The 18341-nt window shown below is 46.5% G+C and overlaps 1 protein-coding gene across 2 annotated transcripts in view; it reads right to left on the reverse strand.

The window, feature by feature from the left end:
* Positions 1-17019, reverse strand: part of CAPN7 (calpain 7) — an 82048-nt gene extending 65029 nt beyond the window's left edge. The window contains exons 1-2 of one of the 2 annotated variants that reach the window (XM_069730056.1): positions 16315-17019; positions 8834-8942 (exon numbers count right to left, since the gene is read on the reverse strand). In XM_069730056.1, the coding sequence (XP_069586157.1) occupies positions 8834-8942; positions 16315-16416 (211 nt within the window). In that variant the 5' untranslated portion in view covers positions 16417-17019. The remainder of the gene's footprint in view (positions 1-8833; positions 8943-16314) is intronic. The other variant, XM_069730057.1, reaches the window with a different exon arrangement.
* Positions 17020-18341: the final 1322 nt, after the last annotated feature.

Genomic DNA, 18341 nt, shown 5'->3' on the forward strand with positions numbered 1-18341 from the left:
TCGTCCAAGAAGTTGTTCCAATGGACCTGGAGGAACTGTTTGAAATCCTCTGAGTTAACCAAATAGGATGGAAACCTCCAGGGCGCCGAAGAGCCCCTCGAAGGCTCCATCCCCAGTTGCAGTTTAATTGGTGCGTGGTCAGATATCATGATAGTCTCTATTGTGGTTTCTGATATCCTTTCGAATAGAGCCTCTGCTACTAAGAAGTAATCTATCCTAGAATGGGTATCATGGACCCTCGAATAGAATGTGTAATCCCTTTCCGTGGTATGAAGCACCCGCCACGGATCGCACAACCCAGCGTGCTGCATAATCTTTAAAATGATTAAAGTAGCTCGTTTGTCATGGGAAGCCGCGGAAGACCTGTCCAGGTGTGGAGCAAGGACAGCATTAAAGTCGCCGCCCACAATTAAATTATCTGTGCGCTTTGTCAGAATAAATTGATATAACTCTGAAAAGAAAGTAGTATTGGGATAATTTGGGGCGTAGATATTCAATAGTGTGTATACTGTGTTTCCAATTTGGATCGCAAGATATAAAAACCGTCCCTCCGTGTCTGAGTATTCATCAAGCAAGGTGTAAGGCAGAGAATTCCCCAACAAAATCGCCACTCCGCGCGACTTGGAAACAAACGGCGCTGAATAGCAATGCTGAATCCAAGGTGCTCTCAAAGTGTTATCATCCCCTTGCCTCCAGTGAGTCTCCTGCAAGAAGACCACATCAGGCTTCAGCCTCTTTAGGTGCGTAAGGACCCGTTTACGTTTAATCGGGGAATTCAGGCCCGCCACATTCCAGGATACAAAAGCGTATGGCTGTGTGTTAAGCGGTGTGTTACTCATTCTACCCCAGTCCTGGGCGTCTCAAAATGCTGAAAATCCTGCATCTGGATCCTGTGGTCCCTGTCCCAGCGAGCAGGAGCCTCCAGGAAGTCGGTAAGTTGGATAAGTTGGAAACTTGGGCTGAAAGGTGGCAGATGAGGTTTAACAATGATAAATGTAAGGTTATACACATGGGAAGAGGGAATCAATATCACCATTACACACTGAACGGGAAACCACTGGGTAAATCTGACAGGGAGAAGGACTTGGGGATCCTAGTTAATGATAAACTTACCTGGAGCAGCCAGTGCCAGGCAGCAGCTGCCAAGGCAAACAGGATCATGGGGTGCATTAAAAGAAGTCTGGATACACATGATGAGAGCATTATACTGCCTCTGTACAAATCCCTAGTTAGACCGCACATGGAGTACTGTGTCCAGTTTTGGGCACCGGTGCTCAGGAAGGATATAATGGAACTAGAGAGAGTACAAAGGAGGGCAACAAAATTAATAAAGGGGATGGGAGAACTACAATACCCAGATAGATTAGCGAAATTAGGATTATTTAGTCTAGAAAAAAGACGACTGAGGGGCGATCTAATAACCATGTATAAGTATATAAGGGGACAATACAAATATCTCGCTGAGGATCTGTTTATACCAAGGAAGGTGACGGGCACAAGGGGGCATTCTTTGCGTCTGGAGGAGAGAAGGTTTTTCCACCAACATAGAAGAGGATTCTTTACTGTTAGGGCAGTGAGAATCTGGAATTGCTTGCCTGAGGAGGTGGTGATGGCGAACTCAGTCGAGGGGTTCAAGAGAGGCCTGGATGTCTTCCTGGAGCAGAACAATATTGTATCATACAATTATTAGGTTCTGTAGAAGGACGTAGATCTGGGTATTTATTATGATGGAATATAGGCTGAACTGGATGGACAAATGTCTTTTTTCGGCCTTACTAACTATGTTACTATGTTACTATGTTACTATGGTAAGGCGTACGGAGTCGTGTGCTGGTGGGGAGGGAAAGGGGAGTCCACACAAGGGTAAAAACAGCATAAGAACAAACCTATGATAGAAAAACATCAATTATAACATATAAAAGCATTAATTTGAAGTCGTGAGCATACAGGGTAGAACATTGCAATAATCTCAAGCTAGGTGTTTAACACCCAATAACTTCTCCTAGCCAGTGTCCTCTTGGCGAATGAGCCTAGCCCCAGCCTCATCAGGATCTGTGTACACCGTAAAACGCCCATTTTCCAGCACTCTGAGTTTAGCAGGATATTGCAACTGGAATCTAATGTTGTGTTCCGCCAGATAGGAGCACACAGGCGTAAATAATTTTCTCTTGTCTGAGACCTGTTTTGAAAAGTCCTGAAAAATTAAAATCTTGAGACCTCGGACTGAGACATTGCGCTTTTGTCGATATGCTCTAAGGATTGCTTCCTTAGACACGTAGTGCAGGAATTTGGCTATTGCAGGTCTCGGTCTCTTGTTGTCTGCTGGCATGGTGTCCCCTATACGGTGAGCCCTTTCAAGCAGTGGGGGGTATTGTGGAAAGGAGAGTTCCAGAGCTGCGGGCAAGTTCTTGGTCAGGAAAAGAGTAAGGTCCTCTCCTCTGATGTTTTCTGGGATACCCACAAATCGTAGATTATTTCTTCGGCTGCGATTTTCCAGATCATCATTGTGCTCCCTCAGTTGCTTAATTTCCTCCTGTTGCTGTGCAAGCATCTGATGGAGCTCTGTGGTTGATGTTTCACATGTCTGGATGCGAGCCTCCAGGTTCCCCACTGTGTGCGATAGAGTCGTGACCTGCACCAGCACTGACCAGCCCATATTTCAAAATATAAATCCTTTGTGCTAATAATGTATTACATGCACCAGGCCTCATTTCATAATCAACATAATCAAAATCTTTTGTGTTAATTCTGTGGTCTAGCCACACTGTATTAGCCACTAAATAGTGATTATGAATTTAGTGACAAGTGAATGACAGGTCTGGGCCTAGAGTTGTGAAACCGCTGGTTAAAAGAGGGGGCGGGTACATACAACGTGAGTGGGAAAAAGCGAGGTCGTAGTGGAAGGGTGTTTGGCGTATACATGGGTTAGGTGTTATTGTGAATCAAAGCTCAACTGAACAAACAACATCTCATCCTATTGAAAAACCACCGACAAAGTCTGTTACTCGACGGGCTACTCGACTCCCTTTCTTTGGCAGCCGCACAGCGGAACGCCGTGTAGATGAGGTTCAGAAAGAGCATGTGCTCAAGTGGATGACAAGCACTGCATCAAGTGGCCTCACCTCATCTACCTCCACCTTAGCATCATACACAGCACAATCCTCAGAGGTGATACCCCAATCACCCTCGTTTCCCCCGTGTCACAAATTTTCAAACGCCGAACTCAAAGTGGGGAACGACAGATGAGCCAGTCTTCAGAGCTGTTCATACTTTCTATTCCATGGGCATCAGAGGTCTGCTCCAAACATTCACAGAATCCAGAAAAGGAAAGCATCTGCACCGATGGCCAAATTTTTTCCATGTTGGATCCGGGGCCAAACGAAGTAGAGTCAGAGCAAAATCCAGACCTTCGTCACCAGATGTTAACCCCCAGGGGTGGAGGTGATCCGGATGAGAGATACCAGAGGTGCACGCCGACTGTACTGTGGTGTAAGGGCAGGAAGAGGAGGAGGGTGACTCAGCGTGAGGACTCAGAGAACAGAGGATGATGAGGAGGTTGTAGATCCCACTTGGCGTGCCCCCAGAGGCACGCAGCTGAGTAGCTCAACAGAGAAGGAAGACAAGAAGGTTACAATGCGGATTGCCGCACAGACATGGAGTGATGCATACGCAACAAGCACTACACCCTCAACCACAACTGTGGCCAGCACGGGTCGCGAATCTGCAGTTCGCAGGGGCGACAAGGATTATCTGCCAAGTTTGCAAAAAAAACTAAGTAGAGACAAAAATTGCAATAATTTGACAACTACAGTGCTGTGCAAATTAATTGGGACAAAGCAAAAAAATAAAATGTTATAATGCACTGTTACATACCAATTCTGAAAACTACCTTTTTCCACTGGCTAGTTGACCAAGATTTATTCATTATATATTAAAACTGGGTTGAATCACTGACTGGTAACCAACTTACGATTTTACTTAAAAAATGCTTTGTCCCAATTTGCACAGCACTGTACATTCATGAACCGCCACATGCGCGACCAACATGCCTTAGTCTAGGAATCTCACTGCACTGAAATGCTGACTAGCGAATCCCGCCAAGCAACAGCCCCAACCACATCTGCTGCTTCTTCCTCCTGATTCACCGTGTCAAGTGTTCTCACACAGATCTCTGGCACAGAAAACCCACTTGTTTACCCTCTAAAGTCGGAGTGAGAGAGCCCGTCAGCTGTTACGGAAGTGGACATGCCTCCTGTTTTTGTGTCACCTAGCACAACACATTTTTCTCAATCCACCATAACATCTCCGCTTGCATCTCTCTAACAGTCCAGCAGTTTGTCCTGCTCCCACTACTTCACCATCTCTCAGCAAAGCAGCCAGCCCTCGTTCCCGCAGTTATGGTCACTGTGAGGCTGTGGCCTCTGATACAGCTAGGGGGCGCTGTTTGTTCTCCCCAGAATGTGCATGCAGACGGATGAAGTCCATAGGTGTGCATGAGAGTCACGGATCTCCGGTCCGGGTTTTCCATGTGGCTGGAGGCCACAGGTTTGTGTGTGTTTAAAAGCCCTGCAGTAAGGGGTATGGGTGTGTCAGGCTGTGCAGGTTGTGTCAGGTGTCTGGCCAGGAGAGGCCAGGTGTGTGAGGTGCACATCAGTGTCAGTCTGGTGTGTGCTGGTCTGCAGAGTGCATGGAGGCTAGCAGAGCCAGCACCCAGGGCAGCTGATAGCCTGGCACCCGCAGCGTACACAGAGATGCAAGTCGTCCATGGTACTGGTCTCGGATGTGGACAGTCCTGTGCCTGGAGGTGGATATCCTGTGCCCGTAGGAGTCGGATGTGGATAGTCCTGTGCCCGGAGGTGGATGTCCTGTACCCGAAAGAGGACTAGCATGTGTAACGATTGCAAACAGGTGGATATGGTGCCCGGCTGCTATCCGGAGGATATCCTGAACTGTGTATGACTGTGTGAGTAATGAGTCTGTAAGACTATGATACAGCGATGCAGGACACCCACGAGAACTAGTCAGAGGAGGGCTGGCGTGTGTAGTGTCTGCAACATATGAGGCTGTCTGTACGGAGACGTATAGAGACTGTGAGATGGCGTGCGGTCGCCCAGGGAAACTGGACAAGGGAAGTCTGGCCTGTTTAGGGACCGCAAATCTAAAGCCATGTGATATGCATTACTTTGAACTGGTGTAAACTGATCACTGAATTTATATGCATTTATGTGAAGTGGACTTTAATGCTGTGAAGAAACACATTAAAAGAGACTGTTGTGTTTGAATTTGTGGGTCACTGCTTCTTCACTGCGTACGAAGCTGCTGCAGCTTTACATCACGTAAAAGAATGTTTCCTCCTACACATGCCAAAAGCTAAGAGCTTGAACTCCACAATCTTCAATCTGTTGGCCACGGAGATGCTGCCTTTTCACCTGGTGGATACAAATAGTTTCCGAAAGTTGATGGCCATCGGAAATTACAGAAATTTCTCCACCACTATCCCAGCCTGGGTGCGATGCTACAGAAAGCATAGTCGCTGTGTGCTCACTTCCGATGACTGCACCCCACAGGTCATTGACTTGCATCACTACCGAGGTCTTTCGGCCTACTGGTTAACGGTTTCATTTTCAATGTTCCGACAAGGTGGAATTCCACTACACAAATGTTGCAGCGACTACGGCATCAGCGACGAGCCCTGGTGCAGTATGTCCTTTTGCATAGCCTGGGCCAACACAGTACGGACGTGATGCAAATCACGCTTGTAGAGTGGGCAGCACAGATGAAAGACCTCTGCACTCTTCTGCACAGTTTTGAAATGGCTACAAAGATGGTTAGCGCTGACAATGCAGTCTTCAGCATCACTATTCCGGTCATCTAATGGATGCACAGTTTGAATAGTTGACATAAGGAGGTGGTGGTCCCAGAGGAAGAGGTGGAAGTAGAAGAGGATGTGAAAGCCATAACAATAAGTTCTGGACTTTCGTCGCACAGGCAGATGCCATGCGGGGGTGGATTACAGCGATCAAGGGGGGCTCATGGTACCAGAGAAACTGTTAGAGAAGCTGCAGGAGCCGAGGAACAAAAGGAGGAGGAAGAAGTGATGGACGCGCAACAGTGAGGGGATGAAGAGGATAATGATCCCCTCTCTGTTGTCCATGGTTGGCAGGAGGGAATGAAGGAAGCAACCTTGAGTGTTACTCCCCCCACCAACACATGAGCGCCTTCTTTCTGCACTATCTGCAACATGAAGCCTGTATTCTTAGAGTTAGAAACAGTACGGACTACTAGGTTGCCTCTCTGTTAGATCCGCGGTACCAGAGTAAATTTTGTCAGATGCTCCCCCCTTTCAAGGGACATGTGCATGCTGGAATATCGAAACACACTTGTACACAATCTTAAGATTGGTGTTCCCCAGGACAGCAGTGAGGCACAGTGTGCAACGCAATTCTAGATGTCCAACCCAGGAACGTCAAGGAATCATTGAAAAATATTAGCAGCAGCAGTGTAAGTAGCAAAAGCAATTTCTGTGAGTCGTTTCACACATTTTTTAGAGCAGCCCGTGCACCAAGTCTGACATGTTGAGAACGACTAGAGGCGATGGTGCAGGAGCATCTCTAGCTCAATATCAATTCCATCAGGGGGTGGTTGGGTCCTTTTGCATTTTCTCTCGGACCCCGTCGTCAGCGCGGCTGGTGGTGTCCTGGCGATAAGTGCATCCCACTGTCCCCTGAAAGTTTAAACCGCTTAGCTTTCATTAAAATGAACAAGGCAAAGGTCATGGCTGACTTTGCACCCCAGTATCACTGGGCAGACTAAGCAATGGTGTTGTTTTTAGTGTCATGCATTGATCTTGCGTTATTGCAGTCTGTGACACCTTTGTCGTGGCTTCTATGCCTGCTGTGGCTACTGCTGCTCATGTTACAATTTTTTTTAGCTGTGGAGACTCAAAGTTGGATCTCCATCTGGTGGGTGGTAGAAGGTGTGTCAGAGGGCTATTATACTGTTTCTACTTTGTGGAAATTGATGCCACTTTGTGGTGTGTGACAATAATTCTTTTTAAATGTGGCGAATTCAAGTTGGGGTTCCTTCATGTGTGTTGCCTGTGTAAGTAGGGCTCCCAGACAGGCAGGCCTGCACTTACTTTCAGTCAACTACCCATGTTACTTTCCTTACATTTTTCTACCAATAGTGCTGTATGAAACTGACCTTCGTGCCATTTGAGTGTGGCTGGGGAAAAAAAATAGAAGGCGTCGTATGAGGTAATAGGACTCCCAGCTAAAAAGGCTTACACCGTTCCTTTAACCACCAGGTCCTCATTGAAACTTCAATTCAAAGCTGTAAATGCCGGGCTAAACCACGATACCTCATGCACGGCCCACGGCTGACCGATTCTGTACCATGAGCAAATATCTACTGTGGGTCAGTTGATGCCACTTTTCATGGTGTCTGTCCCTAATTTTAGCTGTTTGGGAAGCTTTTTATCACCCCTTAAGGTGTTGCGTATACGTTTGCTTTGGCTTCCCATTGAACTTAATGGGGTTCGGGAACGTTTGTCGAACATGTTCGGTGAACGTCTAAATGTTCGGTGAACTTCTAAACGTTCGGTGAACTGAACCGAACATTAAAAACGTTCGCTCATCTCTAAGCATAACCATGGATACCTAAAGTCCTGCAATGCCTGCACATGAGGAAAGAGCTAGAACTCTAGTGCCACCTATTGGAAGGTATTGAAAGATAGGAGACAAAAAAAGCGCAAATAGGGTCTTATCCCCAGGATTGTTTCTGATCAATTGTGAGAGAACTGCTCACCTGGTAGTACACAGTACAAGCGTGTAGTTTGTCAGCTGCTGCAGATCCACAGGTCGGCACTGCGACCTCTCAGAACCGTTATAATAGATGAAATGTGGATTACATCCGCGCTGCTGCAACAAATAATAGATCCAGATATACTTGTAAGATGTTCGGGTGGTTTATTCAACGCGATATCTCTGTGTGGAAACTTCCTGAAGAAGAAGCCATGAGCTTCGAAACGCGTTAAATAAACCACCCGAACATCTTACAAGTATATCTGGATCTATTATTTGTCGCAGCAGCGCGGATGTAATCCACATTTCATCTATTATAACGGAACCTATTGGAAGGTAGCAATCCTACAAGTCAATGTTGACCCTTTAACGAGCCTTGTCACATGACTTAAGATAATAGCCAAACCAGAATCTCAATTTGCATGTCGATCTCCGCAAGGAGAAACGATACTTCCTGGATCCCGGTCAGACGCCTCTCACACAGCCAAACCAGATCTTCGCTTTGCACTGACGAGGGGCAGTACCCCGAAACACAGTGTCTGCAAATTGAGATTCTTTTTTGGCTATTATGCTAAGTCATGTGACAAGGCTCGTTAAAAGGGTCAACATTGACTTGTAGGATTGCTACTTCCAATAGGTGGCACTAGAGTTCTAGCTCTCTTCCTCTCTTAAGAGACAATTTGCATAATTACCATATTACCCAGAGGAGCAATGCGGCTTTAAGTCTCTTCATCTCGGCATGCTTAGCATGTCGATCTCCGCAAGGAGAAACAATACTTTTTGGATAACATGAGGAAAGAGACATAGCGAATCAGAAGAATATTGAGATAGGATCTTGGAGCTGGGAACACCCCTTTAAGTTATGTTCATGCTTTCATGAATATTTATATGACCTATCACAAATATATAATGCTTGTATACAGATGGGTATCTGGGACTATACAGCAATAATAATTGATAACAAGGAGTGATTCATTGTACACAGCAGGAGACAGACAGACAGACACCTCCTACCTCCATAACCCACTTACCTGCTGAATAAAGAGCTTGAACTCTTTCCTGGTACTCATTTATCTTGTCCTGAATATTCTCTAGTGTGGATCCTGCCATTTCAGCATAAATTAGGGCTTGAGCAGCTTCCTGCATTGTAGAAATTACTGGTCAGATTAAAAAATTAGTTGCAGTTTTAAAGAGAACCTTTCAGCGATCAAATGTTTTCACATTGAACTGCAGAGATACTAGCATTCAAACTTTTTGGAACTTAAAGAGTATTTTTGCTTATAATGGGTGTTATCAGCATTTTCACTGGGGGCTTCTCGCCGTATGATGCTGACCAACCATAAGCAGTCAGTAACATTCAAAGGAAAGAAGAACAGGCCTCCAAAATAGCAGTCCTGTGTATGGCCGAACATTCATCCGAAGCTGACAGCCATCTAATGTGTATGGCCAGCTTAGGCTACTTTCACACTAGCGTTTTTTGCAACACGTCGCAATGCGTAGTTTATGGGAAAAAACGCATCCTGCAAAGTTGTTTGCAGGATGCGTTTTTGCCCCATAGATTAACATTAGCGACGCATTGCAACACGTCGCAACCGTCGTGCGACGGTTGCGCCGTGTTGTTGCGGACCGCCGGGAGCAAAAAACGTTACATGTAACGTTTTTTGCTGCAGACGGACCCCTTTTTCCGACCGCGCATGCACGGCCGGAACTCCGCCCCCACCTCCCCGCACCTTACAATGGGGCAGCGGATGCGCAGGAAAAATGCATCCGCTGCCTCCGTTGTGCGGCGCATTTCACTGCTAGCGTCGGAACCTCGGCCCGACGCACTGCGACGGGCCGAGTACAATGCTAGTGTGACAGTAGCCTGAATACGGAGGAGGTTAGCTAAGACACATAGCTACACACTTAGAGGGGTTGTCGGGACCACTCACTTCCATATCAAAGGTGATCTAACGGAGGAGAGTCTAGTTGGCACATGACAGCAAGTAAGCAAATCCTATTCACCATCAATGGGTAGTTCTTGTGTCACTCACACTGCTTCTATCACCACATCCTGATGACGATTAGTTTCAGGGAAAGAGGCAGCAGAATCAAAAGCACGAACTATGGTGGGACCACTGAAGATGAGGGTGATGCGGAAAGGGGCTGCGGTTACTTCACCATCCCTCCCCACAGAAACAAGAGGTCATCAGGGGGACGGTGGTGAAAATAGATGTGGTAAGCGACTGCAGTATTGCCCTCTGATGATGTCCTGTTTCGGGGAGCAGTAGGGGTGATAAAAGCTGTGGGGAAGTTACTAAAGGGCCATCCTTCTGTGGTGTCCCATTTGAGAAGCCCCTCAAATAAATTGTCACAGGAAGTAAAGAAATAAGAGCACATACAGCGATTAATTATATAGGAGGAATAGCTCCTGTGCTCCCCCTACTGGTGGTTACAGAACTATGACTGGGTGAATGGAAGCATGATCCCCATAAAGCTATATAATTAAATCAATCAATACATATATTAAAGGGAACCTGTCACCCCCAAAATCAAAGGTGAGCTAAGCCCACCAGCATCAGGTTTAGATTATACTCAACTGGGGTCATTCCCACTGCGGTCCGGTCCGATGGGCGTCGCGGTCCGGGGCCTCCCATCTTCTTACGATGACGTCCTCTTCTTGTCTTCACGCTGAGGCTCCGGCGCAGGCGTACTTTGTCTGTCCTGTTGAGGGATGAGCAAAGTACTGCAGTGCGCAGGCGCTGAGCCTCTCTGACCTTTCCCGGCACCTGCGCACTGCAGTACTTTGCTCTGCCCTCAACAGGGCAGACAAAGTATGCCTGCGCCAGAGCCGCTGCGTGAAGACAAGAAGAGGACGTCATCGTAAGAAGATGGGAGGCCCCAGACCGGACCGCGAAGCCCATTGGATCTCACCGCCCGCCCAGGTGAGTATGATATAACCTCTTTTTCTCATCTTTCAGGATACATCGGGGGCTTATCTACAGCATTACAGAATGCTGTAGATAAGCCCCTGATGCCGGTGGGCTTAGTTCACCTTCGATTTTGGGGGTGACAGGTTCCCTTTAAACCTTAAAACAGATTATGCTCAGTTTTGGAGATACATTTAGGGCCAGAAATATTTGGACAGTGACACAATTTTCGCGAGTTGGGCTCTGCATGCCACCACATTGGATTTGAAATGAAACCTCTACAACAGAATTCAAGTGCAGATTGTAATGTTTAATTTGAAGGGTTGAACAAAAATATCTGATAGAAAATGTAGGAATTGTACACATTTCTTTACAAACACTCCACATTTTAGGAGGTCAAAAGTAATTGGACAAATAAACATAACCCAAACAAAATATTTTTATTTTCAATATTTTGTTGCAAATCCTTTGGAGGCAATCACTGCCTTAAGTCTGGAACCCATGGACATCACCAAACGCTGGGTTTCCTCCTTCTTAATGCTTTGCCAGGCCTTTACAGCCGCAGCCTTCAGGTCTTGCTTGTTTGTGGGTCTTTCCGTCTTAAGTCTGGATTTGAGCAAGTGAAATGCATGCTCAATTGGGTTTAGATCTGGAGATTGACTTGGCCATTGCAGAATGTTCCACTTTTTGGCCCTCATGAACTCCTGGGTAGCTTTGGCTGTATGCTTGGGGTCATTGTCCATCTGTACTATGAAGCGCTGTCCAATCAACTTTGCAGCATTTGGCTGAATCTGGGCTGAAAGTATATCCCTGTACACTTCAGAGTTCATCCGGCTACTCTTGTCTGCTCTTATGTCATCAATAAACACAAGTGACCCAGTGCCATTGAAAGCCATGCATGCCCATGCCATCACGTTGCCTCCACCATGTTTTACAGAGGATGTGGTGTGCCTTGGATCATGTGCCGTTCCCTTTCTTCTCCAAACTTTTTTCTTCCCATCATTCTGGTACAGGTTGATCTTTGTCTCATCTGTCCATAGAATACTTTTCCAGAACTGAGTTGGCTTCTTGAGGTGTTTTTCTGCAAATTTAACTCTGGCCTGTCTATTTTTGGTATTGATGAATGGTTTGCATCTAGATGTGAACCCTTTGTATTTACTGTCATTGACTCTTCTCTTTACTGTTGACTTAGAGACAGATACACCTACTTCACTGAGAGTGTTCTGGACTTCAGTTGATGTTGTGAACGGGTTCTTCTTCACCAAATTAAGTATGCGACGATCATCCACCACTGTTGTCATCCATGGACGCCCAGGCCTTTTTGAGTTCCCAAGCTCACCAGTCAATTCCTTTTTTCTCAGAATGTACCCAACTGTTGATTTTGCTACTCCAAGCATGTCTGCTATCTCTCTGATGGATTTTTTCTTTTTTTTCAGCCTCAGGATGTTCTGCTTCACCTCAATTGAGAGTTCCTTTGACCGCATGTTGTCTGCTCACAGCAACAGCTTCCAAATGCAAAACCACACACCTGGAATCCACCCCTGACCTTTTAACTACTTCATTGATTACAGGTTAACGAGGGAGACGCCTTCAGAGTTAATTGCAGCCCTTAGAGTCCATTGTCCAATTACTTTTGGTCCCTTGAAAAAGAGGACGCTATGCATTACAGAGCTATGATTCCTAAACCCTATCTCCGATTTGGATGTGGAAACTATCATATTGCAGCTGGGAGTGTGCACTTTCAGCCCATATTACATATATAATTGTATTTCTGAACATGTTTTTGTAAACAGCTAAAATAACAAAACTTGTGTCACTGTCCAAATATTTCTGGCCCTAACTGTATGCAAGTTCAGAAAAAAACATAAGCTAACTGCAACATGATCAAGTCATCGTGACTCAGTGGGTTGGTAAGGTGCCCACCGCCTTCAATGCCAAGCAAGTAAATCCACTCAGTTCACCCCTTAATGGGGACCTTGATTTAGAATCTCTGTCACTTCCAGGACTAACTCCTTCTACTTCTTACAGTTATTATGCAGATTATTATTATTATTATTATTATTATTATTAGTCCCAATATGCTAATTAAAATAGTAATTCTGACATATGGGCAATGGTATTTGAGGACGTAGTGAATGCAGGGAGTGAGATCAGTGTTCTCAGAGTCTGGCACAGCGGTATATGGATGGTATACACCTAGTATATAAATAGGACAAGTAGCAGACGCACTAGACCTGTTCTGTTAATATAAATTCATTCCTAGGTCTCAGTAAGATTTTTGGCATTGATCTATACTGACGACTATGCACTCTCTTCTGCGTGCCAGGTAATGCTCCCAAAATATCTGTAATAATGTGGTCATACCCCTGTATGACTCTATACTGCACCAGTGTATGCCTCTAGCTTTATACAAGGGCACAGATGCATTTTCTCATAAAACATAAGGTATGCATCGTCACATGGTGGAATACTTAAAGGGATATTACAAGATTGAAAAAGATATGGGATAACTATGGTAATTAACCACTGGGGGTCTGACTGCTGGATCCCCCACCAATCCAGAAAATGGGGCGCCGAGGTCAGGCTTTGCTCTACCGCTGTATAATCATTGTCTGCAGAGTTGTTATTTTTGGCAGCCTCATTGAAAATGGCTGGAATGGAAGTGCACATGCTGAACCTTCGCTTGGAGTGTAGTTACAGCAAATTTGTGACTTTTCAAAAAGTTACAATTGATGAATCAGGCAAAAATATCTGAAACAGAAAGACTATGCTCACACAGAAAAAAAAACGAACAAGGAGACCCCGTATAAAATAGACTTTAAAAAGGGTGCAAATAGAACACTGATTTGGGTTAAAAAAAAAAAAGTCAACACTATACAAAAATGTGTGAGGGGGAGGGGGCGAGTATCGAAATGTCTTGTCAGGTTTGTAAAAGGAGGGGTCGGGTGTGTGTGTGTATAGATCTATTTCTTCATTGCTGAATGTAGTTAAAAAGAAAAAAATGGAAAATGCTAGTAAAAAGTTAAAAGAACCCCACAGATGATCAAATAATGTAGAAAAAGAGCTCAGTAAACAATCAATAAAAAGCTAAGAAAAAGAGGCTTCATGAAAAAAAAAAAAAAAGATGGTGTTTCCTGAAGAATCAAACTCTTGAAAACCATCTATGCCAGGGGTGTCAAACTGCATTCCTCCAGGGCTGCAAACAGGTCATGTTTTCAGGATTTCCTTGTACTGCACAGGTGATAATTTAATCACCTACACAAATAATGAGTTGGTGATTAAATTATCACCTGTGCAGTACAAGGAAATCCTGAAAACATGACCTGTTTGCAGCCCTCGAGGAATGCAGTTTGACACCCCTGATCTATGCTATACAGGGAATTTTGCGCCTATAAAAATCATACCTGTAATACATAGTGATGAATGAATGTGCCCTGATAAGGTGCTATCCGGGGACGTTCGTGTGCAGGGCCGCTGACTCAGTTCAATGCTGTAAATCAGGATATGAGTTAGCGGCTCTGCACCTCCGCACGGACACTGCAGCAACACTCAGTGCCATTGCTGGCTCTCCTCTCCGGCTCCTGTCTGCTGCGACCACCGCTCAGTACCGGACTGAAGACAGGAGGTAGCAATAACACTATGAATGTGGCCGGACTCCTGCAGAGCTTACACTGAGGTGCAGAGCCGCTGATTCAGCTCAGTGCTGTATTTCAGGATATAACAGCGGCCTTGCACCTCCGCACAGACACTGCAGCAACGTTCACATGGTGCCATTGCTGGCTCTCCTCTCCGGCTCCTGTCTGCTGCGACCACCGCTCAGTACCGGACTGAAGACAGGAGGCAGCAATAACACTATGAATGTGGCCGGACTCCTGCAGAGTTTACACTGAGGTGCAGAGCCGCTGATTCAGCTCAGTGCTGTATTTCAGGATATGACAGCGGCCTTGCACCTCTGCACAGACACTGCAGCAACGTTCACATGGTGCCATTGCTGGCTCTCCTCTCCGGCTCCTGTCTGCTGCGACCACCGCTCAGTACCGGACTGAAGACAGGAGGCAGCAATAACACTATGAATGTGGCCGGACTCCTGCAGAGTTTACACTGAGGTGCAGAGCCGCTGATTCAGCTCAGTGCTGTATTTCAGGATATGACAGCGGCCTTGCACCTATGCACAGACACTGCAGCAACGTTCACATGGTGCCATTGCTGGCTCTCCTCTCCGGCTCCTGTCTGCTGCGACCACCGCTCAGTACCGGACTGAAGACAGGAGGCAGCAATAACACTATGAATGTGGCCGGACTCCTGCAGAGTTTACACTGAGGTGCAGAGCCGCTGATTCAGCTCAGTGCTGTATTTCAGGATATAACAGCGGCCTTGCACCTCCGCACAGACACTGCAGCAACGTTCACATGGTGCCATTGCTGGTTCTCCTCTCCGGCTCCTGTCTGCGGCTGCCAGCGCTCAGTACCGGACTGAAGACAGGAGGCAGCAATAACACTATGAATGTGGCCGGACTCCTGCAGAGTTTACACTGAGGTGCAGAGCTGCTGATTCAGCTCAGTGCTGTATTTCAGGATATAACAGCGGCCTTGCACCTCTGCACAGACACTGCAGCAACGTTCACATGGTGCCATTGCTGGCTCTCCTCTCCGGCTCCTGTCTGCGGCTGCCCTCGCTCAGTGCTGTACAGGATAACACTATGAACGTGGCATCTGTAGAGGGGCAGAGGTGCTGACTGGTTTATGTTGGCTGACAGCGCTGAACTCAATCGGCCTAACAGCCAATCCCTGCATGTGTAGTGGATGTCAAACAGCCGCAAAACACGCAGCCATATGGACACTACCATACTTTTCGAGCACACCGAAGACACTCTGCTAGCACACGAGCATGCTGGGATAACACCTCATCCGAGCACGTTCACTCATGACAAATTGTAATGTTTTGTGAATGGCTTGAAGGGAACATCTCACAAACAAGAGACAGTTCGCTCATCACTAGACACGATACCAGCACGCAGCTAGAATGAGCATCATCAGTCTGGGACTTGTCCGGGTACATGCATGCCAGCATTAGAGAACTATTTTAACCAGTTCAATACTGGTCCATTTTTCCCAGTTGATGACCAGGCACATTTCAGCTTTTTTGATGTATGCAGTTTTAAGAGCTCCAGAATTTTCTCTTGTTCTGATATTTAAAGAATTTTTGCTCTTTTTTCATTCATTAGACAAAGTTATGGGGCAAATTTAGAGCCCTGGATATGATGAAACCCAGCAGCTCCTTCTCGCTCCCTACACCCCGCGACCACTGGGTCCGGAGGAGGCAGAGCGGTCACCACTTCCTATTCTGTATACACATGGCTTGTTCCCCAGGGACGAGGTCCCCAGTCCAAGAGAAGTCAGTGGGTACCTGCCTCTTGGAGTGGGTACTTCTCCCCCCAGACACGATTTCAGCCGCTATTCTCTAATATACCGAGTAAAACAGACTGCAGAAGTCAGAACCGGACGGTCCGGGCAGCAGGAATCAGCTGACAGTTTCCTTTTAAAAGCCAGTAGCCTCGGTCACAGAAGGGTCCATTATTCCATGTCAGACCCCGGATCGCCTACCTTATAATAGAAGACGGCTTCCTTGTATTTTCCAATCTGATCGTTGACCACCGCTAACTTTGCGAACTTCAGAGCGTCCAGTTCTAGTGTGGAGGCATCCATGGTGACAGCGCCGCAGGGAATAATAAATATTGGAAGATACGATGATGATGATGATGTGCCCGGGCACTGCAGGGGTCTCCAGGGGTGTGTATTGGGGCTTCTTCTATCTCACAGTCCAGGAGCTCGGCTGCTTCCTGATTGTCAGATCGCTGTCCAGCCCAGATTGTCTGTGTGTGCCTCACTCATAGTGAGCCATCAGACCTGTGCCAGGGCTGGACACACCAGGATGTAGCAGGGCACCATGGCCAGGCTGGAGGGGCAGTAGCCGATCTGAGGAGTAGTCCCCGCTCTCCTTTATAAACCTTCCAGTGTTAATGGCGAAACCACTGTCTTGTCCTGCCTCTGGTGCCCTCACACAGGGCAGTGCCAGGCTGCGCGCAGACATGGAGGTGTTTGTGTTCGGGCACACTGTCACTTCCTCCTCCCTGTCACTGACACAGCAGCCGCCGCCTCCCCGCTCACCTGCTGCTGAGCACAGGGCTGCCCGACAACGCGGAACTGAAGCGGCCGCGTCCCTCCTCCGGCCTGACAGGCAGGAGAGGACCTTCCACGGGACGAACAGACTGGGGAATGCGGCTTCCTGTTAGTACTGGGCATGCGCAGATGTGTTACATGACGCGTAGTTACCTGCTCAGAGAGAGATTTCTGGACGTGACCCCGATAGTTCCCATGTTACTGGTGGCAACCAATCAGGTTACAGCTATCATTTTTCCACAGTTAGTTTGATAAAAGCTTGATTCTGATTGGGTGCTGTGAGTCTATGTTACACACGTTGGAGACATGAGAACTAATGTTGGGAGCAATGTTGTTAATTAGTAGGAATGTACATAGATTTATCACAGCACTCTGACCACTAAATATGCATGGCTTCCTGATGTCACGTTGCCTCATAGTCTCTGTACCGAGAATGATGCTAGGCCTTAAAGGGAACCCGTCACCAGAAAAAAACACTATAAACCTGCAGATATGGGGTTAATCCAGCACTAATAGCGTTACTTTCCTGCCTGGCGCCTGCACATAATGAGATTTAGTGTGTAATGTGCATGATGACAGTGCGCTCTGTTGCCGGCTCAGATCAGCAGTAACAAGCCAGCAACGAAGCGCGTTGTCGGAATACTCAGCGTGCAGAGACCAGCACCGCCCCCGTAAGTGACACCGGTGGCAAAAAAAGTCCTTTCTGGTGTATGGCATTTACTGTACAAGCTGTATGCCGTATATTAGTTATTAATGTCCGCTTGACTATGAATTACCAATATTCGACTAATACCTCACCTGTTACGTACTCAGATTCCATGCAATATAATATACTGACTATACTGAACAGCGACTGAGACAAAACCGTGTATCAATAAAAGATATTTATTACACGCAAGTCTACAGTTAATATATTACTAATTATCACACTAAGGGCTCATACTTGTGAGAAACTCGGATGAGTCTCGCACGGCAATACCCGGCACTGCACCCGGCACTCAGGGGTGGAGCGTGCGGCTGCATGTATTCCTATGCGGCCGCACGCTCCCATCTGAGTTCCGGCAGCAGCGCCGGGTATTGACGTTTCTCACAAGTATGAGCCCTTACACAGTATACAATAATAACAATACCACCCAATATATAATTACACCAACAATAACCTAATAGTACTTCCCACCCACTTACCTAAAAACATACATACATTAATAAGAGCCCACCTGCCTATCACTAGCTATCCCTATAGCAATTTTAAGGGCTCATACCCATATGTGGGGAAAAAAGCGGTCCGATTTCTGGACCAAATAAACGAATGAGTGTCATGCGAGTACAATGTGATTTTCACACCTAGCATCCGATTTACATCCGAGTGCAGTGCGATTGCTATCCAATTGCAATATGATTTTAACATGAGCTTTTACATTCAGCAGTTCTCTGTATGTAAAAGCTCATGT

Source organism: Ranitomeya imitator, chromosome 6 (genome assembly GCF_032444005.1).
Source record: "Ranitomeya imitator isolate aRanImi1 chromosome 6, aRanImi1.pri, whole genome shotgun sequence".
NCBI lineage: Eukaryota > Metazoa > Chordata > Amphibia > Anura > Dendrobatidae > Ranitomeya > Ranitomeya imitator.